This window comes from Myodes glareolus, chromosome 20 (genome assembly GCF_982192425.1).
Source record: "Myodes glareolus chromosome 20, mMyoGla1.1, whole genome shotgun sequence".
In the NCBI taxonomy this organism is placed as follows: Eukaryota; Metazoa; Chordata; class Mammalia; order Rodentia; family Cricetidae; genus Myodes; species Myodes glareolus.
In genome coordinates, this window is record NC_142045.1 from 29,752,644 (window position 1) to 29,778,841 (window position 26,198).

General features: G+C 45.6%; 1 protein-coding gene across 1 annotated transcript; it reads right to left on the reverse strand.

The window, feature by feature from the left end:
* Positions 1-1,107: 1,107 nt before the first annotated feature.
* Positions 1,108-24,686, reverse strand: Sohlh2 (spermatogenesis and oogenesis specific basic helix-loop-helix 2). The gene is made up of 11 exons (XM_048424818.3): positions 24,603-24,686; positions 17,080-17,294; positions 14,383-14,444; positions 14,196-14,300; positions 12,462-12,546; positions 9,532-9,642; positions 7,818-7,965; positions 7,604-7,692; positions 6,738-6,844; positions 3,687-3,931; positions 1,108-2,226 (listed from the first exon to the last, which is right to left on the reverse strand). Exons 1-11 carry the CDS (start codon positions 24,648-24,650, stop codon positions 2,071-2,073), a joined length of 1,371 nt encoding a protein of 456 aa, XP_048280775.3. The 5' UTR covers positions 24,651-24,686; the 3' UTR covers positions 1,108-2,070.
* Positions 24,687-26,198: the final 1,512 nt, after the last annotated feature.

A 26,198-nucleotide genomic window follows, 5' to 3' on the forward strand; every position in this document is an offset into this window, starting at 1 on the left:
CATGAAAGGCCCTGGCCCAAGGCAACAGGGCAGAAAGCAATAGGAAAAGACACCTGCCATCTTTCTCTGGGGCCTTCACACTCACATGTATGTACCATAGGCACATAATATACAACCACGCACACACACACAAAGAATACTTCTATGGGCTGAAGCCTGCTAAGTCTTTGGCTGAGAGCTGAGCTTATTTGGAAGAACATAATTTATTGTGAATGAAGTTCTCTCCTAGGTTTCTTGAAGGTTTCTTCATGCTTCCTTGCATGAAGTTCAGGACTCAGGACCTGGCTGTTTGTGTGACTTTCCTCCATTAGCAACTGGAGTCCAACACTGCCTTACTCACACCTGGCTTCAGAGAGGGGCTAGAGGATAAAGGCTGAGGAAGACTAGAGGAAGAGGGTTCATCTGTGGCTATGGGGCAGCCATCATCCCTACCGCATAAGACTTTCTAGGGGTAGACTTTGCTGGAAGGGCACCAACACCGTTGTAGTGAATTCTCATCTGTGATTTGTAAAGGAGCCTAATAAACTCATTGGGCCCTCAGAGAGAACTTTGGGGGAATCACATCTTCATCTGTGGCTGGGGCCTTGGGAGGAGTAGAAGCTGTTGATGTCTGCCAAGAGAAGGAACTTTAGCAACACCAATCTTTAATTTAAAAAAAAAAAACTTTAAGTTTTTAAGGAAGGTAAGGACTGAGGGCCGTAAGCAGACAAACGGCTCCTGGCATCATGCTCCACAAGTCTTTTCTCCTAGAATTCCTGGCCACAGCCTCTCTCAGAACCCATGTGTGGATCTGGAGAAAGTCCACCCACGCAGCTCTCCCAGCAGCAAGGGAAGTCAGTCAGGGACACGGCAAAGCTCACAGAACCCAAAACACCTCAATAACTTCTCTTGCAATGCCAAAGCAAAGGCAGCTGAGACTGTGGACAGTCATCACCCACATAAGAAGCAGAGATTCTAAGCTGGGAACTTTCAGTTCCTTCCCACAGCGCACCCCACATCTACAGAGTTTGGCATCTTCAAAGACCTTATGCCAAGAAAAAAAAAAAAAAAGCTGAAGAATTATTAAGCATCTCAGAAATCTAATAAAATCAAATTCCTTTCATGCAATTATTAAAAGAGAAAACATTTTATTAAACAAAACAATGGATTACAAACCTGAACACTTCAACAATAAAACTGCTGTATAAGAACATTTCAGTGAAATATAAAACAAACACAGCTCCCCATTCCCAACAGTTGCTCTACCACCCTGTAGGAAGAAAGGACAAAGCAGAAATCTGTGGGTCTGTAACTAAAGGCCCAGTGAGGAAGGTGTTCTCCTGGCTCTCAGCCCACTCATGTAGTTGAGAAATGCAGCCAGAAGCACATTACTGTACCCAGCCACCAAGTGGAAAAGCAGACACCATTCCACACACCCCTGAATGTTTTAGCTTGGGTGATGAATGAAAAGGGGGCTGTTAAAATGTCAAATCTACAAAAGATATTAGCTAGAAATCAGTGGCAGAAATAAGCAGGCTGCAGGATCTGTGTTTGGTGGCCTTGGGAGGATCAACATGCCTTCCTGGTCTTAGCGGTCTCTACCCACACAGGTCTTCTTTGTCATACGATTTTCACAAAGTGAACAATAGTTTTCGGTAGAATGGATATGTGTGGGTGACTAAGGCTGCTGCTGCTTGCCCTTCTCTGACCAGGAAGTCCCAGAATGGATAAAGATGCCTGAAAACACAAGACTATCACTGTCATCAACTGTCTTTCTATATATCTTTGGAAGATTCCAGCACATTCATCAGAAGCCAAGGCCAGTGGCTTTCAAAAACCTCTCTTTGTCCCTTCTTGCTGAACTGAACAACTGTGCCCAGCCTGTGGTCTCTAACAGGAGCCTCCACCATGGACCGCTAACATGCCCCAGCTGCTGCTGAAAAGGAGAGAGCCGCACACATTAACTAACTGAAGGCTGGCGCATTCTTACTCACAACGTCACAGATGCATTTCTATCTCACGAAATAGTTTATAAAGTCAACTGGAGTCTTTGGGTGACTAAAGCTACAGGGTTTCAAATATTTCTTTTTCTTAAAAGTAATCATCTTCTTGAGGTGGGGGAGATGGCTCGGCGGAGACACGCGCTTGCTGAGAAGCCTGATGCTCTGAGTCCGAGTCTTGGAACCCACCAAAGACGCTGGATGAGGTAGCGCGAGAACCGGCGGGAAGCTTGTGGCCTGGAGTACACTGTAGCAGAGACCAGAGAGACTGTCTCAATAAAGTAGAAGGAAGAAACAAATAAAGCTGTCTTCCGACTTCCACATGTGCACTGTAGTATACACACACACACACACACACACACACACACACACGACACACATACACTCACACCTATATTTAAAAAACAAAACAAAAACAATTTTTTATAAAAATTCTACAGTAAAAACATACACAGTAAGTACATGTCAACCATGAAAAATGAATCGGCTGTGTGAGCCTGTAGTTTCCAAAGTGTCAGGTTCAGGTTGTGAGCCTGTAGCTCTTAATATTTTGGGGTGGTTTAAGCAGAAGAATCACGTGAACCTAAGAGTTCAAGACCAGAACAGACAAGGCAGGATCTCATATTAGCTAGTCATCAATCAATCAATCAATCAATCAATCAATCAATCAATCAATCAGTACTATTCCATCCTCTTCCATTTGTCGCGGCTTTCCTACTCTGACCATTCCTGGCACTTCATAGTGTTATCCACATACTCCAAGTTTTCTCTGTAACCCCCCTTGAGATGTCTTTCTTACAAGTGAATCTTGGGACAGTCACTATTATTCCCACTTCACAGATGTCACATAGAAGTGACATTTTCTGCCCTAGAAGGGATACATTAGGCATCATTAGACCAAATATATGACTCAGTTACGGCCTCCACAAAAGACTGCACTGTTCACGCTGGTCCATCCACTTACTTCCCTGTTCATCCACACTGCTCATCTCATGGCGCTAATTCTTTGTCTCTGGGTTTTGGCTTAGACAGTAGGGACCTCTCCAGGAGTCAGCAGCACCTGATTCGACTCTATGTCCTCTTCCTACACCGTCCAACCCATATCACAGCTACCTGCTTCTCTGACTGGATCCCCAAACATTTCATGGGTGTGAGCTTCATGTCGGCAGACACTACATTCCCAGAAGTGCCAGGAAGCACATGCCAGAACATGAGGGTACTCATGGACTGTTGTATAAAAACTGGTGTCTAAACTCAGTCTGATGGCAAATGAAGGATGGGTTTTCATGCAGTGATGGTAACCACTGCGGACAAGAGACAGAGAAGCAGGTAGGGGGTCGGCTGAGAATGAAGACAGAGGAATGGGCTGGAGTATCGTAGGAACTCTGAGGGGAAGCAGAGGGGAGCGGGGCGGGGGAGCACCCAGATCCAGAAAAACCCAATTCTACTTGGTCACCTAATGCTAGGTGACTAGGTCATATCTAGATTCCTGATACCAGACATCCAGCTACCAAGCCTGCAGCATGGAGAATAAAGGCCTGGGGTAACTTAACTGCGGCAATTATCCCCACTCAGACAGAGTGACTTAAAACCCAACACAGCTCTTGTGGGACAGACCATAAGCTCCAAGACCAGGGCATTAGCAGCAAAGTGCAGCTCACTGGCTGGAGAGACCCCAGTCTGACTCTCGGAGCCCAGACCACTTACCCGACAACGAGTTTGGCAAAGCATGGAGCTGCGGTGCTGAGGAAGAAAGTTGGACCCACTGGGCACAGCGGATGGCAGGTAAATGGAAATGTTCTGGTTCTTTCTGGCAGCGGTGTCCTGGGGAGGGACGGTCCCAGAACAGCATCTGACAGCGTGGAAGGGACTCAGAGAGAGGGCCACGCTGCCGGGGACTCGGGTTTTCATTAGGTCCTCAATAGGGCTCTCGGACACAGAGCATGATGGGCCTGCCACGGGAAAGAGAACAGTGTCTGTGAGCTACAACACGTGAACTACATGGCCCTCAGTTTCATTTCCCATGTCACACACGCGGACAGCTGCTACACTTAAACACTGACGGCTGTTCTTGAAACAACATTTAACTCAACAATGTATGTTTATATTGGTTTATCACAACAAGAGAGTTTAGAAGACAAGCAGATCTCTTTGCTTTTTTGGTGTGAGTGTGAGTGTGTGTGTGTGTGTGTGTGTGTGTGTGTGTGTGTGTCTACCATTGTAACCAAACTGACTATCTGTCTGGGTTAGTTTTATGTTAACTTGATACAAGCTGGAGTCATTTGGGAAGAGAGACAATAAAGAAAATTCTTCCAAAAGACTGGCAAGTCCATAATACATTTTCTTGATTGATGTGGGAGGGCCCAGGCCACTGTGGGTAGTGCCACCTCTTGGCTGGCAGTCTTGGATTTATAAGAAAACAGGCTGAAAAGTCAGTAAGCAGTGTTCCTCCCCCTCCTCCTCTTCTCCTTCTCCCTCCTCCTCCTCCTCTTCCTCGTCTCCTCTCTTCTCCTCCTCCTCTCCTCCTCCTCTTCCTCTTCCTTCTCTTTTCCTCCTCTCCTTCCCCCTCCTCCTCCTCTTCTTTTCCTTCTCCCTCCTCCTCTTCTCCTTCTCTTGCTCTTCCTCTTTTTTTTCTATTCTTCTCCCTTCTCCCCAGGTCAAGAGAAAGGTCTAAGCAGACCACTGAAGTGATCTGCATTTCTTTCCTTGGCTTCAGAACCAAGGGGATCTATGTTCTATTTTGGCCCCTTCTCGTTCGACTTTAGACATAACCGTAGGAACACATTTGTCTCAGAGCTCCCTCTGATCCCCCTGAATCCCCCTTATGCCCTAGACATGTATGTGGTGCCTCTGTCCTGCATTAAACACACTGGGTAAACCGGTTTGCTTTGGGGATCCTGTCTGCCACTGCATCTCTGATATTAAACAACCCCATCTCTGAGTTGGGGATGCCAAGGAGAGCACCAGGGCACAGGCTTGTAATTAGCACAGAGAGTGATGGCCAAGGATATCTCACAGTGGGATGCCATGGCAACACAGTTCCTTCAAAGAAGGAACCAAAGACTCATGAAAGACTGGATAAGAAGAGAGGTGTCCCTGCTACTCAGCACCAGCCACTCAGACTAGAGGGTCCACTTTACTGTCTCCTCTATGGAAAGCAGCCTCCAGGATTACCAAAAGTCACACACTTGCTCTCTTTCACTCTGGTTTTGTTCCTTCCCATCTTATTTCCACAGCTATGTTGGAATGCCTAGGCTTGCACAAATTATAACAGAAACGCGTCTGGGAGGAGGGCTGCATGCATCTAAATAGGTATTTGTAGTCTACGTATTTCTTGACCACCACTGCTCTAGACGCTAAAAATATAACCGTGAATTAAAACAGGAGGGAAAACCCTCCACCTTTGTGGGGTTGGCACTCCGATGGGAGAAGACAGCCAGTGAACAAATCATATGAATAAATGTCATTAGAAAGGGATGAGGACCAAGAAGACAAATCTAACAGAAAATGTGGGTTAAGGGTGTTGAGGACTCAGAGTGACGGCCTTAAAACAAAGCTCTGAAAGAAGTAAATAAACCAACATTCTCAATGCTCAACACAAAGCCGGCACTGAATTAATATGAACACATATTAATTCTCAGTTCTCTATATCCACAAGTTGGCATTGCAACCATGGATTGAAAATATTAAAAACAAACAAAAAGAACAGCAAGTCTACAGAAATATGGACAGACTGTGTTCTTTGAACAATATAATCTTTGAACAATATAATGTAACAACGATTTGTATAAATTTACATTGTATCAGGTGTCATCCAACCCACAAAAGCCTTAAAGTAAACAGGAGGATGTGCCCAGGTTATATGTAAATGATATTCCATTTATAGAAGGGACTTGAGACTCTGAAGATCTGGTGTCTGCAGAGGGACTTGGAACCAATCCTCTGTGCTGTGGGTGTTGAGAGAAAACAATGTTTTGTTTTAGATTTCATTTCTATAAGAAATAAATTTATCAATATACTTCTCGTGTGCTAGCAAGATATACTTTCTGGCAATTATAGTCAATTTTGAGGCAATTTATATTTTATTTTATGTGCATTGATGTTTGCATTCATTTATGTATGTGTGCCATATGCATGTTATGCCTACAGAGAGACCAGAAAGGGCAGTGAACCCCCTGTAACTGGAAGTACAGACAGTTGTGAGTGTCGTGTGGGTGCTGGGAACTGAACCCAGGTTCTCTGCAAGAACAGCAGAGCCTCTGCCCCTAAGATAACTCTGGTGGTTGAATCTGAAATGCCCCCTGGTCTCATTTTGAAAACTTTCTCCCTGGCTGGTAGCACTGTTCTGTGGGGTTGTGAAACCTTTGGAAGCTGGAATGCAGCTGGTTGGAGCTGGGGCCTCCCACACCCGCTTCCATCCTGCTCTGACCCCTGACCCCTGCCCTGTGATGTCCTATCATGTGAGTGCTGCCTTAACCATCAGACTGAATCCTCTGGAACTGGGAGGCGAGCATGTCCTCCCTGAGGTTGCTCTGCCGGGGACTCTGCCACGGTGACACAAAAGGAACTAACAGAACGCCGTCTGAACGCTTCGAGGTGAAGCCAGGACTCACTGTGTGGTGTTTCGGCTCCACCTGCCCACCTGGTTATGGCAGGAGATGACGGGGACTCAGGGAGACTCAGGGGGACCCAGGAGCTAAGGAGCCTCCATTCAGGCACACGTGCTCTGTGAAGTGCACAGGGTCACCCACAGCTCACCTCTTACAGCTTCCTCCACGGGCCTTCCTGCGGCCTGCACGGGATACACACTCAAGCACTGGATCTCGTGCACAGACGCATAAGCGCTTGTCAGCACAGCATCTTCCCTTGAAAGACAAGAAGGGTTCACTTCGCACTTCTCTCCAGGAAGACAGCGTGAACAGTGCTGAGGTCAAAGGCTGTTCTAAACTGTGGTTTTAAAAATGTATTTGTTTGAATGTCTGAGTGTCTCCTGGAGGTCTGTATGTGTACTACATACATGCAGTTCCTACAAGGGCCAGGAGAGTACATCAGACCCTATGAGATTGAAGTGGCAGTTGATTGCAAGCAGCCACGTGAACGCTGGGAAATGAACCCAGATCCTCTGGCAAGAACCGCGAGTGTTCTTAACCACGGAGCCATCCCTCCGGCTCTTCAAAGATTTTTCTATTAGTCAAGATCTGAAAAGCCCAGACAGAGTCTCGGTTAAAGATTATTTAAACAGAACGAAAAGGTACTGAGGATTTTTAATGATTCTTCAAAGGTCTTTTTTGGTTTCTCTTTGCTTGCACAGACTCCTAAGTTCTAGTCAGGAGTTATCACTTGGCACATCACATTTTGTAGCCGTGAGCTTAAGGACTGCCTACTCACAGGGTTTAGATGCTCCACAGTCCTCAACCTCTGCCAGAGAATTCTAGAATCCAGCCTCCCCTGCTGGGCAAGTGGAGTCTCAAAGCTTATTTTAAGGTTTGAGAGATCCTTTAAGGGTTGGGAGATCCTTAGCCTGGGCTCTCACCATGTATGTTTGCAGTTCCTGTCCACTATAAGCATGAGCAAAGGAGGAAAAAAAAAACACAGACTAAGAATTCCCACAGCCCTGGCCATACCTCTGTGATGTGGCCGCAAATGGAAGGAACAGATCAATAGGCACGTGTCTCTTAGAGAACCTCTTATTGCTCTGGATGGATTCTGTAATCTAAACAGGTACAAAGGTGCATGTATCAAAACAGACTTAAGGACACACACATTTGCAGTTACAAAAACAAACATAAAAATCGGTGAATGGAAGCATTGCTGAGCAGGACTTTAGAAACCGAGTACCTTGGCCATGACGGCTGGAGAGAGATTGTCCCGGACATACTTCACATAATCAACTGTTGCCTCAATAACGGAAGCCACATCGCTCTTCCTCCCCTTGACGTGTGGAAGGAGAGTGCGCAGCTGCTCGCAGGAAAACTTGATGCGCTCTCTGTTCGAACGGTTGTAAGGAAACAAGGAAGCATTAGTCTCACCTTCTTCTTTGGGCCTAGGGATAAACAGTTCTTCTTTGTGGGTTTTTGTGAAAATGGACTGTCCCCATCTTCATCTGGTCTCTGTTTCAGAGGAAGGCCATGTCCCCATAGGAGCCCTCCCAGCTCCTACAATCACAACTTTCAGGGTTCCCCCTCGCCTGCTGCACAAAGTGAACAACTGGCAAGGTAGAGAGTCTGTGCCCTGGCAGCCCCAGCTCCCTCGACCAGGCCCATAGTTGTGGGTGCCCAGGTAGTGCCAAGCCCTGAAGATCTGTTGAAGTATGTCCCTGGGAAAGAACCATATGTTATACAGACATCCTTTTTCAATGCACACTAGAAGCCTAGCAAGCCAGAAGGAGTCAGGATCTGGGTCTGGACTATATTTCTAACAAGAGATCATTTGGTGTCTTGTGACGTGTGTGTTTTACACATGCTGTGGCTTGGGCTGAAGGAAAACAAGAAGATAGCTTTCCTAAGTAGAAGGACTGAAACGTAAGGAACTGTGTCCAGGCTACCATCCAAAAGAGACGTACATGGCAAATGTAGATCTAATTGAATTAATTCAAGCCCTTGGCATTTTCCCCGAAGGACATGATTTATCCACTTGCAATCTTGACATGTGTAGGGCAACTGGACCCTTAGGCAAGTCCTTAAATTTCTCTTAATTTCAAAATAGAAGAAAAATTAAATTTAAAAATATCTTGTTTGACATATATATAGTCAGGGGGTGGAAAATATGTTGGTAAGTGGAATTTTTATAGGGCTTCAGGAGTCCTGGAGTTTGGCAGAGATGTCTCGGGGACTATTCTGGGGGAAAAGCAGTGGGGAGCCAACAGCTGGACACTATTACTGGAAGGCTTTCCACAGAGAACACTCACTTGCAAAAGAGCTGAAGATGAAACACACGGCGAAGTTTCCGCGTGCAAAGCGGTCTCGCGGTGAAATAGGAAAAGTTGCCTAAACACATTAAACAGGAGGACGCCTTAGCAAATTACAGTCTATTGGATCGTCTGCATTTCATCTGCAGGGGGAGCGGTGTCATAAATCTTATTGGGGAAAAGTAGTATTCAACACAGGGTAGAAAAATAATCCTAGCCGTTAAATAAAGCAAGAACGAAACACAAAACAGGACAGAAAGCAAAGATATCTACAGACGACTTGACTGTGGACAGCCTGGCTCCCTTTCGCAGAGCTTCACTAGATACAGGTCCCTTCCACAGTGAAAATGCCTTCATACATGTTCCAGTGTGTATGCGGGAAACGCGTGAATGCAGGGGAAAGAGGAGAACTACAGCTGAAAACAGAGAATCACAGAATAAGATCACTTAGAGTCCCTACTGGTCTCCAGTCATCCCGCGGCACTGATGCCAGCCGATCAGACGGCTGAAAGGGTGGCATGCATTTCGTGGTCACATTTCCTAGATTCATCTAGACTGCTGGCAATGCTAAACCTGGGAAATGTGCGGACGTGATTCCCGTGGGTTGAGGGTTATCCACGACACCAAAGCCGCGACAACATTCACCTCCTCAGCTTTTCTTTGCTTGAGTGAAGAAGAGAAGTCTTCCTGATTCTCTGGGGACCCGGCACTGGGGCCTTTCCTCCAAGTTCGGGGTCATTTTTCAGCTGCCCAAAGCTAGAAGCAAGTGAAAATCAAGCCACATATTAAAGAGGAAAATTGTCAGACGAATGAGTCACTAAACAGATGGAAACTATATCTCCTGCTTCATACAAAGGGTGGCAAATACATCACATCACTGTACCTGACACATTCGGTACTAAGTCTTTTCTTTCGGATTTTGAAATATCATAAATCCAATGGTCAAAACACTAAAACACACTGATTAAGCATAACATAAAACCAGGGCTAAGACATTCTAATTCTATCTGTTGTGACTGTTCCAAGTTACAAGCAGTCACCCACGGACAATGTTTCTGTATTTTTATTCTTTACTTCGTGCTGTTGGGAAAGCATTGTACCACCAGCCTACTTCTCCTTCCTGCTGTAGTTGATAAATTACACACAACGGTTGATGCTCAGACAACCCGTTATAAAGCAGACGGACTTAGACAGCTCCCGCCCAACTGTAAGCTAACGTTAAGTGTTCTGAGCCGGTTACAGGCCATGCTATAATGTCAGGCAGATCAGATGTAGTTTTTACCTACAATACTTTGCACCGGGTCTTATACAGTCCCTCTGCAAATCACAGAACATGACTGTATCTACCCTTAAGAAGTTAAGGCACATGGGGCTGGAGAGATGGTTCAGTGGTAAGAGCATTGGATGTTCTAGCAGACGACATAGGTTCCATTTCCAGCACCCTATGTGATGGTTCACAACCATCTGTAGCTCTAGTTCCAAGGTACTAGATGCCCTCTTTTGATTTCTGAGGGTACTGCATGCCTGTGGTACACACCCATATATATGAAATAAAAATGTAGAAGCTAAGGTCCATTACAGAGAAACGAACAAAGCCACTTAACCTTCCCTCCTCCAGCTTTATCCGCATAGTTTCTCTCCCTTCCCATTTTCTCATTTAATGGATGTTGTTCTGACCCTCCTGTCTAGATCCTAGAAATCCATGGTTTTTCACTATTCTATTAGCTTTTATTTTATGTGTATGATATGTAACCCATGTGTGCCTGGAGCCCACACGTGCCAGAAGAGGGACTAGGACCCCTGGAACGGCAGGCACAGACATTGTGAGCTACCACATGGGTGCAGGGAATTGAACCTGGCTCCTCTAGAAGAGTGGCCAATGCTCCTGATGGCTGAGCCATCTGTACAGGCCCCCTTCATCGTTTTTGAAAAATTAAGAGGCGGAGGGAGAGGGACAGAGGAGGAAAGGAGGAAAGGAGGAAGGGAGGGAGGGAGCGAGGGAGGGAGGGAGGGAGGGAGGGAGCGAGGGAGGGAGGGAGGGAAAGATGAAAGAAGGGAGGGGAGGAGAAAGATAGAGGGAAGGAGAAGGAGAGGGGGAGAAGGGGGAGAGAGGGAGAAAAGGAAGAAGGGAGAGAAAGATAGGGAGAGGGGATGGGGAGACAGAGATAGAGAAACAGACACACACACACACACACACACACACAGAGAGAGAGAGAGAGAGAGAGAGAGAGAGCGCATGTAGAGGCCAGAGTTCAACTTGGTGTCTTTCCTGAGGCGCTAATCACCACAGCTTTTGTTACAGGATCTCTCGCTGTCCTGAAGCTCATGAAGTGGGCCTGGCTGGCCAAGGTGCCCCAGGGATTCTCCTTCTGTTCCACCACCCCAGTGCTGGTGTTCTAAGCACCCACATCTCAAAGGTTTTGTGTTTGAATTCTTGGTCTCAAGCTCAAGTCCCCATATTTCCAAACAACTCCTTTATTGACTGAGTTATCCCCCTAGCACTATAATCCTATTTTCTTTATCCAAAAGGGTGGATAAATTGACTGGAAATTTTACTTTTATTTACAGTGGTAAAGTTAGGAGGGAAAGAAAAAGAATCGAGATTAGTAGACACTGAAAAATGCTTTCATGTAGTATAGGAAAATCACGAAACCTCGCGGCACCCCGCCCCCAGACGGGGGTCATCTTTCCATAAACCTCTTTGCGGCTCAGCTGCTAAATAAGATCCACAAAGCTGCTGCTATCCATGCACCGCTCCAGTGAGGTCATCTTTGGTCTGCCACACTGAACTGGCTGCCAAGTCCCTTCCTTTTTCCAAACAGTAGATGGCTGCATTCTACACATGCCAGGAAAGCCCAATTCAGCATTTCCACCATCAGCCTCTGTGGGCTACAGCACTTGTTCATTCCGGGCCTCTCTAAGTTCTATCAAAAACCTCCTTGGTGTTAAAAAAAAAAAAAAAGAAAAGAAAGAAAGAAAAAAAAAAAAGAGGGAAACATTCACCAAAAGTCGGTTTTTACAAAACATCGGAAGAGTCTGACCCCAAGTTCGACTGTTCATGGGAGATAGGCTTGAATGCCAGTTCTAACACCCAGAAGGGAGGCATCAGACACTGAGACAGCCCAGACAAACTGCCCCGCAGAAAAACTTGAGCTTCCTTCATAGGTCGTATAATAAATTCTCCTAATAGTTGAAGCACTGAGTTTGTGAGTTCAAAACAGACAACAGGAAAGAAGTGCTTTAGATATAGACTAGGTAAGATTGTGCTTGTCTGTTCAAATACCGGAGGTTTAAACTTGTGTTTTAAAAGAGTCTTCTATTATTTGATTTGAGTATCAAGGAGCTTTCTTATACTATGTGATGTACCATGACCTCAGCTCTAGAATTTTAAACCAAAGAATGCTTCCTGTCTTCCAGGCAAGAGACCACCTGTCTTCCAGGCAAGAGACTGCCCCTCTTGAGCCCTCTCAGTACCGGGGCTAGTGTCCTGTTGTGACTTTCTCTGCAGTATCTTTAATAAAATATACACACTATAAACACTTGTAATATGGAAAAGTAGGAAAAATAGAACTAACCAAAGAAACAGATCAGTAGAAAAGTCACTGCGGGAAGTCTGGAGGTGCAGTCCACATTCCGGAAGCCTCTTAATGCTTTCCACATCTGCCGGGAGTTTGGAAAGAGCTCATTTTAATCCTAAAAGCACAGCCAGTGATTTTTACAAAGCAGGGTTTTTTTTAAAAAAAAAAAAATAGAAAGCAAATAGATTTCATTCCAGAAAGTATAAAACCACTCAGATTAGAAAGTACCATTGAAAGGCTACAGATACCACACCGTACCCCCAGGACATCCTCTATCCAGTCAGAACCTGGTAACTTAGGTATTTTACAGTGCTCCCCCAACCGAGCTTATGCATCATCTTCCTATTTATAAGTAAGCGTCAAGCTACTGCACTGTTGAGATATAGCCTCCAGGGGAAAAGAATCTGCAGCTGTCGGCCCTTGGAGCAATGACAGAGCAACTAGAGAATGACTGTGACCCATAAGAGGTGCCGGACAGGTGGTGAGCAGCTGTGTTTGCCCTGAGGACCAGAGAACAGAGTGCAAAGGGACCTTTGCCACAAGCTTAGTCAGGCCCAGTAAGGTGAGGCCAGAGGGGTTAGGGGCTTGGGGGAAGGGGAGGAGGTGCTACAAAGTGAACTCACTACACTGACCACTGAAAACCAACACTCTAAAGAGGAAAACATATGTGAACGAGAATGTGAACTTATATATTAATAACCCTCAGTGTGTTTCAAGAACATATTAACTTTAAGTTTAAAAAAAAGTGTTCAGCCTTGCAGAGATGTTAACTGTGAGTGAGTGTGTGCAAGATGTAGAGTTGATACACATATACATTGTAAACATAGCACAATCAAATTAGAGTATCCATCACCTTACGTAATTATTCTATTGCACATGTGTTGAAAACATTTTCAATGGATACTCTTAGCAAGTTTCAAGTATTCCACACAGCGCTGTTAATACAGTCATCAAGTATCTTAGGTCTTCACTATTTGCTCGTATGCAAAATCTCCCCACCCCTCGACCAATCCTCTCCGTCCAATATCAGCTTAATTCTTAAAAAAGTTCTCAGCTGGTATCCCAGCGTACAGCAAGCAAAAGCTAGTTATTAAAACCACATTAATTCCAGAACGTGGAGGCAGTCTGCTGTCCTTTTGGGATAAAAACTAACGGAATCGGTGCTAAAGTGTTGCAATACACACAGTACAATAGGTAAGGGATTACAAAGAAGAGGTCTAATTGAGGCACTGACGTCAATGCTTTGTATCTAAAGCTATGCAAGAGAAAGGGTGGCTCTGTATTCAGTTCAAGAGGTAAAAAAATATAAGAAGGAATTCCTGTGCAGTTCCAGGTTAATGCTCCTGCTTTTTGAACATCCCTGTAATGAAGTAACCTAATCAATTACATTTTAATAACCAAGATATGAGGGCAGCCAGGCTATCAAATGAAAAGAAACATAGTAACAATCTCAAACAAAAACAAACAGCACCCTTTATCACACAGCTATCATGCAACTCATTGGAAATTTCTGAACATTTCCACTTCTCTTGCAGATAAAGGATTTTTTTTCTTCCTTATTTACACTTATTTCCTGACTATGATTAAAAGCACACTCATGAAATACATAGCAAATTCGCAGTCCACAAATAAAGGCATAAGTGAAAAATCAATTTAAAGATATGCAAACATGGCTTTGTATAGACTATTAATGAGAATTTCTTAAACTTTTGCAAATATATTTTAACTCACCCATATTTATGAAAAATGTTTTCCAGTACTTTACCACCGTGTTCATCTTTTCCAAGGTCAGAGGCTCAGTGAAACTAATATCCACTCCATATTCTGAAATACAGCCTAAAGAAATCATGTTAGCGCCAACCTTGTGATTCCAGCTTGAAAATGAAGCACATGCCACACGAGGAAGTCACATACGTACCTTTAAATTCTTCAGGCATTATAAAAACAAACAGCAAATATATGTTTTTCTTCTTGCCGGATCTGAGGGAGAAGCGTTACAATGAAACAAAATCATCATTCAAAGAAAGTCAGACACAAGAGTTGAACTACTAGGAACTGAACTATAGATGCCTTGAACTTGCAGAATTCGATATGATGGAAAAAACTTTTAAACTCAGCATCTCGGATCAAGGAGGAGTGATGTGATGGACCGCTCCTTTGTCACTAAATGAATAACCTAAACCGCACCCATATTTTCAGATTTCTCATTAGTTTAAAAAAGGTTGCAGGAAAAAAAAGGACATTTCAAGACCACTATAAGAATAAAATCAGGGACTGGAGAGACGGCTCAGTGGTTGAGAGCATTGGTTGTTCTTCCAGAGGCTCCTGGTTCAATTCCCAGCGCCCACATGGCAGCTCACTACTGTCTACAGCTCCAGGTCCAGGGGACCATACACCCATGGTAAAATGCTATTGCACATGAAATAAAAATAAGTAAATAAAAAAATAAAATCATCAAAATACAGATTGGGGAAACCTACATAAAACTAAAAACTCTTTTAAACACATACATGTGTGTGTTTGGGAAAAGATACATATGTATAATTTAAGACAAAAATAATATGAGGAAAAGAAAGCTGAAGTTTGAATTTTTTCAAGTTTTTTTGGAATCATAAGCAAGAAACACCGAATATTGATTAGATACTTCAACATTAAAGAATTATTCATTTATAGATGTGTCACTAGTATTGGGACTTTTGTTGAGTCCAGTCTTAGACAACTATTTACTAAAACGCCAAATGGATGAGCCAAACAATATCAGATTTGCTGTGAAATCCACCTGCAGCAGAACTTTCTGGAAGAGGAAAGAGCAATCCAGGCTGCACTGAGGACTTGGGAGTTCACTGCTCTAGTCTGCTTTCGTATGCTTGCAAGGTTCCAAACTAAAATGTCCTGCGCAAGAGTTAACCACACTCGTGTGGACAGTACGCCAGCTAAGCAAAAGCTGGTTCTTCAGTTCACAAGCTTGGGTCATCCAGGAAGAGCGAACCTCACCTGAGAAAATGCCTCCATCAGACTGGCCCAAGGGCAAGCCGGGAAGGCATTTTCTTGATTAATGATTGATGTGGAGGGCCCAGCCCGCTGTGGCTGGTGCCACCCCTGGTGGTCCTGGGTAGAATAAAAAAGCAGGCTGAACAAGCATGAGGAGCAAGCCAGAAAGCAGCACTCCTCCAAGGCTGTTGGTCCCCACTTTGAGTTCCTGCCCTGACACCCCTGAACAACGGACTAACATCAGGAGACTGAAATAAGCCCTTTCCTCCCCAAGTTACTTTGGTCGTAGTATTTATCATAGCACTAGAACCTGACTAAGAACCCCTGCATAGTACTGTTAGTTTATGTAAAAGTGAATGTATGTTATTCTATGTTCCATATTTTATCATAAACTTATCTGTCTGTAGGAGGCTGGGTCCAGGGTCCCCCGTAAATACCCAAATCAGTCTTTGTTCAAGCCCCTTGCATACAAAGGCTTTTAGTTAAGGGGCAAGGCAGAGGACCAGGAAGTCCAGGTAGCCTGGTCGGGGGGGGGGGGGGTGTCCATCTAACAGGCTTAGTCTCTTCCTGCCTCAGCCTGCCTAGTCCCCTAACCTCTCAGGCCTCTTAAGAGAGTCCCCAGGTGCTCTCAACCAGCTTACAAGGGGCTGTCTTGACACCACCTTAATTCTGCTCTCTCCCTCAGCTCTTTCCATAGGGGAGCCGAGTTGTTCCGACCTAATCCTGTTTCCGTACATCCTGAGTGGTTCAAGGTGCCCTGGGATCCCACTGGAAGAAAGTAACTCTCCCTCCATGGGACTCCAGCTCTCTGAAAGCAGCTTGGACACGAAGAAGCTGGTCTTTTACAGAGATCTAAGGTGAAATGGAGGTGTCTGAGATGGTAGGGTCCTGACTCACTCTGATCCCAAGAACCTCATCACACCCAAAAATAGATTCAGGCCACTGCCAACTCCACACAGAGCTCAGGGTTCTAGCTTCAACATCCACCATAGCTCTTAAGAAACTCTAAAACGATGTGTCATTTGATAGGGGAGTTCAGCCAATCATATTCTGTTTTTGGGGCGTGCCGCCCTCAGGCAAAAGCCTACCTATAAACCTAGCAAGCAAGCTCTGCTAGCTCTCTTTTTTCGCCTGGCTCCTGCATCCAGACGGATCGTTTGGATTCTGGTGTAAGCTGTTGTAAGTCTTACTTCTGTTTATTAAAGCTGTATATTTTGTATCAAGATAGTCTGGGGACTTTTCATTATCAATCGCCCTGCGGCTACAGTCATTTTAATGACAGATATTTTAAAAAGCATTCCTATGGGGCCAATATCAGCATTATATACCAAATAAATTTAAATTATTATTAATTATAAAATTAATTTGTTAAAATAAATTAAGCCCCCTGTTGTCACTCATACCTACTCTTTCTCAAGTTAAACTGTTAGTTCTTACAACAGCATGCCAAACCGGCCACATACCCACACTGTGAAGCTTCTACGTGTGAAGACACGCTTCCCTTTAAAACGCAAAGTGGTCAGATTTTATGTCAAGTATATCGGCAAACTGTATCTTACAGATGCAAGAGATAGGTCTCAAAGGCGATTTTAAAGATACAGAGTCAAGATTCGAAACATTTTACCTGATTAACTTGACAGCCTCCAGTTCCTCCACAGTTAAGGTGGAAGTCACCTTCAAGAACACGATGTCAAAAGAGTTTGCAACCAAAAGCGCAGCCACCTTCTTCACGTCGCTCACGGTCAGGGTGATCTGCGCTGTGGTGGAGAAGAACTTCTGAACAGAGCCAGTCAGGAAGTATCTTGTGGCATCGCCAACCAGCAAAAGGTCTAGTCGCTCCTGAAAGAGAAGGGAAGAAGCAGAAGCCGTGTGTGATTACCACCAAACAAACTCAACGGAGAAATAACGCAACAGCAGCCCCCCAGCAGCACTCGAGGCCAGGAAGCTCTGCTTTGCTTCCATGCCCAGGGCTTTGCTTGGGTCTAAGCATCTTGCTACTTTATTAAGATCCGAATGTGCTTTCCCTGTAAACCTCTCTTGTTCCATTAACAGGTACGGTTATGATTCAGTCTCTTTTTTGTTTGTTTGCTTGTTTTGTGTTTTTTTTTTTTGAGACAGGTTGCTCTGTAGCTTTGGTGCCTCTCCTAGAACTAGCTCTTGTAGACCAGGCTGTCCTTGAACTCACAGAGATCCGCCTGCCTCTGTATCCCAAGCGCTGGGATTACCACCATGTTTCCTAGTTGGACTTTTCTACTGGAAAACGTGTTTTGTGAGAAAGTCAAATTAGCAAGTCCCATATTATGCATCTTGCTAAAAACATATTCTGGAGAACAAATAAAAAAATCTAAATTTGGTGCTAGAGAAATGGCTCAGTGGTTTTAAGAACCCTGACTACTCTTACACCTCAGAATCTGAGGACCCAGATTCATTCCCCGCACCCAGCAGTGGCTTTCAGCTGTTGCTAATGACAGTTCCAAGGGATCTGGTCCTCTTCTGGCCACCATAGGTACCAGGCACACACATGCTACATATACATACATGCAGACGAAACAATTAGACAAAAATATCTCATAATGTTTTAAGTGAGTTTATCATTGTGTATTGGGCCTCATTCCTAGTAATCTTTGGCCACATGAAAACATGGGTTGACAGCTGGGCCCTTGCCTCTCTCCACACAAGGCAGCATCCCTCATATGAATATCTCCCTCTCCTCCAGCCCCCACGTACTTCTGTTGGGAATGTCTGGAATTTAAGATATTATCTTTTGTATTTACAATTAATATTTACACGTAATGGTTTCTGCTATCATCTCTTTGGTCCATACTGTTCCTTGTAGCTCCTGCTTGCTTCTCTCTGGGATTCACTTTATTGAATTTCAGTGCAGGCTCAGGAGACTCTTCCAGCCTGAGAAGGCAGTCACTGCGCCCACAGTAGTTAGCTGTACTAGGTCTCTGAATTTTGAAGATGATGGTGCATCACCTTGTGATATTCAGAGTGGCTATAGAATATACCAAGTGACTTTGCTTTCTTTGGGTGACTTTATGTTCTTTATCTCCTGTGTTCTGATAGTATCCGAGTACAAAAACTCATTACTGACTCTGGAAACGGACGGTACTTCTTCAACAGGGGTCACTTTTTCCTCTCTGTTGTCTTTCTCTCCTTGGGAATCTTCTGTGAAATGTTAGAAACCCCAGGAAGAGTCTTCTTCCCATTTGATAGATTAGATCGCATTCTCAGCCTACAGTCCTTTAAAAAGTACTGAATTTATTATGACTTGTGAATTTTTAAGATTTTATATTCTTTGGTGTTTTTTATAACCTGTTGTTTTTGGAATGTGATAACGTCTCTGAAGAAACAAATTAGAATTTTACTTGTGTCTACGTGCATGCATTGTGTTGTGTGTGTGTGTGTATCTGTGTGAGGTCACAGGACAACCCTGAGTGTCGTTTTTCCAGCAGCGTCTACCTTGTTTGTCAGGACAGGGTCTCGTACTGGGCTTGGCGTTTTCTAACTATGACAGGCTGTCTGGCCAGGAATCCCCGTATCTCCACATCCCCAGAGCTAGAATTACATGAACATGCAGTCATGCCTGCTGTGTGTTCATGTGTGATTGAGCATGTGTATGCCTGCAGGTGGTCGGGAGAAGACCGCATGGGATTTCTTCTTCTGTGTCTCTCCATCTCATTTTTCGAGGCCGAGTCTCTCACTGAACCTGGAACTCAAAGATTTGCCTAAACTGGCTGACCAGTGAGTTCCAGGGGCTCCCCCTGTCTCTTCCCAACGCAGGCGGGGAGGCACCTCAGGCATGAGTCACTGTGCCTGGTCTTTACACGGACACTCAGGTCCTAATGTTTGCACGTAAGTACTTTACCAACTGTGCTATCTCCTCAGCCTCGCAAATTGGAATCCAGAAATTTGTTTCTATTCTCTTTTGTCCTAGCCCCTTCAGCTTGCCCTTTTACAAGTACTAAAACAAGGTTGATTATGAACAAAACCCATCTCTTTCTTGTCGATAGGACAAGTCCAAGATGAAGGTGTTGGCAGGTCCAGTGTCAAGCGAAGGCATGATTTCTGGTTCAGGGAAGGCAGCCTCTCGGTGTGCCTTCACACGGTACAAAGGCTGATGGATCTACCTTGGGCCTCTTTTACGGGAACACTTATTCTTGATGACAGACAGGCCCGAGTGACCTAATCACCTCAGAACAGCCCCACCTCCTAATGTCAACACCTTGTAATGAGGACATCAGGATGTATATTTGGAGAGGACACCAACACTCCTAATAAAGCAGGCTCACAATGTATGCCCAGGAGAGCTACACACTTGGGCAGCTGCACCTTCCTACATCCGGGAATCTGAGAGAAACTTACGACTCAAGGACAATGTGGCTGTAAATGTCCCCAGTGGTGGCGTCCTTTAAATGGAAACTGATTTGGGTCCAGTGTTAGGGGGCAGGGAACTGGAAAACGGACTGGAGAGCAGAGACGGAATCTGTGCCGGTTCCTGGTCACACAGAGGACTGGAAATTACCCACACTGGGAGCCTCCTTCCCACACGCAGCTCACTTTCCATACATTAGTTCACAGGCGTGTTCCGGAGGTAAACGCCTCCCTGCTCTGGTCAGAGGAACAAGCTGAGCGCAGGTGTTCTGCATGTAGCTGCTTCCACGCCAGGTGATCGCCCTCAGCACACGTGCAGCCCTTTGTTTCTGCCCATCACTAATAGGCCCCCACCTCAGCATCTCTCCTCTCCCGTCTACAAAGCTATAGCTTTTCTCGGTCACGCACATTTGGGCCTGCCGCTTTCTAGATTTCAAGTCTGACTGTGGGTTTTTTAGGTTCTGAGAGACATGGCTGTGTTGGAACCAAGATTCCATCTAGAACCACGCCCGGCATCGGGTGGCTGTGTCTCCTTAGGTTTTAACGTAGAGTTGTCCTGCCCCTTTCTTTTGCAGTGATATTTACTTGTTGGAGGCTGAATTATTTTAAGTGTCTCCTGCTGTGGCGTTCAGAACAGAGGAGGTGGAGGAAACATTTATACTCAATCCACTAGCAGGAGCCGGTCTGGCTCACCTGCCCCACCGACGGCAAAGGACAAAGGGTCCACTCGTTAATGTGTCCTTGTCTTTTGTTTTCTGCAAACTGACACCAGCCTCCAAACTTACCTCTATTTCCCTCAAGAGCCCTAACGTTTTCAAAACATACCATAACCTTTTCCTTCAAAAACAATTATTTTGCTATTTGAGACACAGCCTTGGTATGATCCCTAGGCTGGTTTCAAACACTCAATCCTCCTGTCCCAGCTCTTGGAAACTACAGAGACCCAGGGAGAATCGGGAGGCCCCTGTGGTCTGTTTCACGTCATTTGAAAGCCACACCATGGGTCAGGAGTATCTCAGGTGCAATCCATTAGTGTCTGTGGTCCAACTCTACTGGACCGCATGGTTAATTCTATCCCAGCACCTTCCTGAGTCCCCTCCCCCCAAGGATGAGTGCTGCTGTAACGGTGGTAAGTGGTTATGGGACCTGACTCTAAGAAGGCTATAGTTTTGTTAATTTTTTTCCAAATAATGTTCTAGTTGAAGTAACTGCCAATATGCTAATATAATTTATCTGATACAGATAGAGCATTCATAAAATGATTATACAAATGTTTCTGTGGAGTGTCTCTCTGTATGTGTATGTGAGAGAGACAGAGATGTGGCATGTATGTGGTGTGTGTATGTGGTATCTATATATGCAGTATGTTAGTAGTGTGTGTATGTGATGTATATATGTGGTTCATGCTTATGTGGTGTGTATGTGGTGTTGTGTGTGTGTAAGTGTTTATGTGTTTGATGTGTGTGGCATGTACCTGCGTATGTGGTGGATGGGTGAGGGTCAAGTGTCTTCCTCAATCACTCTCCACATTATGTTTTGAGGCAAAATCTCTCACTGAACTAGCCATTAGGCTAGATTGGCTGGGCAATGAGCTCCAGGATCACCCCGATTCTGGCTCCTCTCACCAAGCACTGAGGTTACAGATGCATGTGCGGCTATGTCTGGCTTTATCTGGGTACTGGGGCTACAGATGCATGTGTGGCTATGTCTGGCTTTATCTGGGTACTGGGGTTACAGATGCATGTGCAGCTATGTCTGGCTTTATCTGGGTACTGAGGTTACAGATGCATGTGCGGCTATGTCTGGCTTTATCTGGGTACTGAGGTTACAGATGCATGTGCGGCTATGTCTGGCTTTATCTGGGTACTGGGTGCCAAACTTAGGTTCTCACGCTTGAGCCGCAGCACTTTCCCAACCAAGCCACCTACCTCTCCAGTCTCCTCATTTTTCTCTTTATCTTAATACAGTAATTTTCCTCTCACTGAGCCATCTGAGAACAAAACAAGGTGGTATGACCATGACACTAAAACCAGGTAGAAGCCAGGGGATAGGTAATATAAAATAGGTATAGGCTGGGGATAATTGTAGAATTTTCTGTTAGGAAGTTCGGTTCTCTTAGTCTTCTCAGACATCTTACCGTTTTGTGCTCCTGCTTAATTGTGCTTGATAATTACTGTCCTCATAGGTATTTACTGAGCCTTCGTACCGGGCAGAGGCAGTGCTAAGAATACAGGGGAAGGGGCAGCCAAGCACCCTGCAGACAGGGCTTTCCATGCCTTCTCTGTGGTACAGACAGCAGGGCTCACAATCCTTGGGATGTAGAACACTGCACTGAGCCTTGGTTACTGCCCATTTCCAACATCCGATGTGAGGCTAAGGGACCAAAGGCTTCAGGGCAGGAACCAGTATCTGCCCCTTGTTTCCAGGCACCACCACTGGCTCTAAGAGACACGACCTGTGTCTGCAAGACAAGTACACACACACACACACACACACACACACACACACACACTGTCATTTCAAGCTGACAGGATGGGAAAGAATTCCAGGGATGTGCATTCAGACTGGGCAGTGGAAACTGTTCTCCCCACTGCCATGAGTTACAGGCTCAAAGAACAAAAGCGGCTGCCTGTTTGAGCCTTGTCCTGGGTGGTACCTGGTATTCTAACTGCATGATTCTCCTTCCAGGTCCCCCTCCCAGGGTCCCCAGAATCTGTCAGTCTTGTGGAGAAGGGTCAAGAGTTTTAAGGGACAAAGACATGGGGAGGAGTCTGAAGAGGCAGGGAGGAAACTAAGACCGGTGGGAAGTAGCAGACTAGGAAATCACGTTCTGTGCAGGAGCCTAAGGTTTGCAAATGCTGGGGGCTGAGGCACGCGATACAAAACAAAGCAGTTCCAGAAAGATGTGACTGGTCCTCTTTGCCAAAGGCTTCTTTCCCTGACCTACAAAGCCATAGCCACAACATACTCAGGGTGTCAGCAGTCACACAGATACTTAGAATACCACTCAAGTCCACTACCCAGCAATGTAAATTTAGCAAATAAAGTATAATTAGTGTAAATTCGAGTGTTGACTCAGTATGCTGTTGATGGTGAAACATCGGAACACAGGCAATAGGAAGGTTTGCCAACGATGAGAGAAAAGGAATGGAAAGTTCTAGCATATTCTCCTTTGCAAAATTGCCTTTGAACACGTCTATGATTTCCACCTAAGAACACAATTGGCTAGATTCCATTTGATACCATTTTTTTCTGTTATGAATTGCTTAGTGCATTTTTTTAACCAATACATATTCATTGGAATTTTTTTTTTAAAATGACGAGAAAAAAGAAACCCCATGCTTTCTTAGGGGTGTGCCCTATTAACACCCTGATGCGTCCTTTAATGATGGACAGCTTTATAACCCCACAGGCACCAATGTCCTTATCTACCCCACCTCATTTCTGGCCGCATTCAGAAACCCGCAGTCTCTACAGTTTTACAGCCCCAGATCTCCATCTGCAAACTGTGGCAGTCTAAACCCTTAATTAGTAACAGCAGGTGCTGAAGTGCTTAGAGCAAATCACTCCTCCATTTTAGTGAGTTGTTATTTATGTCAGTCTTATCACGGGGTGCAGCGCTGCCGACAATCAGCAGCGGTTGCCTGGGCCTGAACTCTCAGAGGGCAATCACCGGCCTCCGGTTTCCCAGGAGACCAAGGAGGGATTTGGCTCTATCTGGAGACTAACCAAACTGCGGGGCTCGCGGAGGATCACAAGACTCCGAGGGGGCTCTCCACTCTCCTGGGTCAGAATCCACTAAAAAAAATCAGGCATTTTATTCAGAATCCCATTTTTGTGCAGCTTTGCTTAATCCTGAGCCATCAGACTACTTACCGCTTTCGCTTTCGCGCGCGTACAAAACACCTTACCGCCCCCCCCCCCCATCCCCGGAATTACCAAAACCCGTTAAACAATCTACAAAAATAATTTTGTTTCCTGAAGCTTGTCCCTAAAGGGTCGGAAGATTAAGTAGTGAAAGCTTATTACAGGTTTTAACAAAACTCATCTAGGTGTAAGAGACCCAGCTCCTATTTGTCTAGAAAGATCTGTGAACAGATAGTGCTGGCTCCGCCTTCTGGAGTGAGTAATGTTCCTCTAGGCATCTTAAGCCAGACTTTCCCGCTATTTTGTTTTGTTTTGTCTTGTAGACAGGTTTTCACACTATAACCCAAAACAGGCCTTGAATTCATAGCATCCTCCCGCCTCAGCTTGCATGGGGGCTAAGTCACCAGGCCGGGTTTCACGTTACTTTTTTTTTTTTTTTTTAATCTACAATAGTAACCCTGTGGGTGGGTCACCAAGGGTCTGATCAAAGTGCGCTTCTGGGACCTCTCTCTGCAGAGTACGGACGGACCCGGTGCGTACACTGGCAAGCAGGCTTTGTTTGTGCAAGGCCACCTTGGGTCGCCATCTTCGAAAGGCGAACAGTGCAAGGACAGGGGCTCCGGAAAGACATGCAGATTAATGCACGCTCCTATAGCCCAAACCTTCCCTGTAGGAAAGCTCAAGCTGGGTCTCCCAATCCCAGGATGGCCCGAGGTTCTGCTCCGGGCTCCGGGGTCAGGGGGTTCAAAGTCTGGCCTGGTGGCTTTCTTGCCTCAAATAACTGCCCCACACCGGAGCGCAGCTCCAGGCCCTTGATGGAGCCTCCTGGGTGCGCTCTGGTAGGGCTGTGCCTGCAGGGCCGGATGGGGTGATGCTCACAGCTGCCTCCCCGACAGCTCCTACCTGCCCTGGCCTCCGGCCTAGCTCTCCACTGCTGATCAGGTCGGCCATGGCGTCTAGTGCTCCGCAGCTTCTTGGCGGGCCCGCGCTGCGAGGGGCGGAGCGAGGCGCAGGGAGCGCCCGCCCGGGGGCTGTGGGAGCGCTGGGCAGAGTGACGTGGACACCCCAGGCCCGCCACTCACGCAACAGGCTGGCTTGCTCCACTACGCATGGGCAGAGCACCCTCTGCTGTGATGGATGCCTGGGGTGGGCCAGCCACTTAGCGGTCCTACAGATGCGCCAGCTTGTCCCATAAAATATATTTGTCTGATGCCTGTGCGTATGGACAGCGCTCGTATGGCAGTTTCTTTAATTCAGGATTTTGGAATTGCTCTGTTTTGTAACTGCAATTTAACACGATGGCCCCATTTTCCTAGCTGAGAAACTGAGGCAGTGAAGAAGTTTCCGGTGGCTGCTGACCAAACCCGTTATTCAGCCCTGGCTCAGCACTGAGATAAGATCCTTCTCTTGTTATTGTGTCTAGGTGCTTCTAACGCTTAGGAGCCCGTTTTGTGGTGACACGTCTCACTGGGACACAGCAAAGAAGAGCTTTGTGAGACCCACCACGGTAGGTGGTCTGTCTCCCAGCAAACCCTCAGGGTGCCCTCCGCTACTGTTGCATTCTGCTCTGGGCGGCTGATTTAGGTCATCAGAGTAGACAAAAATAGCCCTGTGCCTCTCTGCTATTTGGTTGGGAAAAGGTGAGATAAGTCGTTTTGGGGGATCCTCTTTCATCCATGATTCTTCAAACTGTGGGCTGAAAATAGAAGAGAAACTGGCCAGGTGTGGTGGCACCCGCCTTTAATCCAGCACTGTGGAGGCAGAGGGGGAAGGATCTTTTGAGGCCAGCCTGGTCTACCTAGTGAATTCCAGGACAGCCAGGACTACATAGAGACCCTGTCTCAAACAAAGGAGGAGAGAGAAAACTGCATCACTGCTAAACTTGTACAGACCCCTCCTCTATCATTCCCTGAGCAATAGAACATTAACCCCTGTCTGCATCGTGTTAGATTTTACAGGGTGAGCATCCCTTATCTAAAGCCTTCAGGCCTGAAACCTTTAACAAAGGTTAAGAATTTCTTTTCTCATATACGAACTGAGACATCTTGGAGGTGAAACCCGAATGAGATTCAGACCAGGCAATAGTACAGAGACTCAGCCCTTACACATGATGTACAATCATGTTCATATGCACCTTATACTCCGGACCCAAAGGTGATTTTATGCAGGGTTTAAAAGTGGTTTTGCACCATGCGCAGATCCCCATGTGTATTTGGATGTGGAAAGGCAGGATCGTGTGACATCACGTCAGCAAAGGGGTTCCGAGTTTCAGAAGAGTTTAGATTTTCAAATTAGGTATGTTCCACCTGCAAAAGGCTGATTTACGGGATAGATGCTTAAAGGTGTTGTTTATATGCAAAATCAACAGCATTTTATATAAAGGATCTGAATACTAGCAGATCTTAGTATCTACAGGGGGCCTGAAATCAATCCTCTGATTTCAGAGCGAAATCTGTACATGTATGCATTTTAATAAACCCCACCTCTCTACTGCCTTCA

Coding starts and splice junctions, on each gene's coding strand:
- Sohlh2 (XM_048424818.3), bottom strand. CDS start 24,650: ATGGCCGACCTGATCAGCAGTGGAGAGCTAGGCCGGAGGCCAGGGCAG. Junction 17,295..24,602: donor TAGGCCGGAGGCCAGGGCAG/GTAGGAGCTGTC, acceptor CTTCTCTTTCAG/GAGCGACTAGACCTTTTGCT. Junction 2,227..3,686: donor TTTGCCAAACTCGTTGTCGG/GTAAGTGGTCTG, acceptor TCTCTGCTACAG/TGTACTCCAGGCCACAAGCT.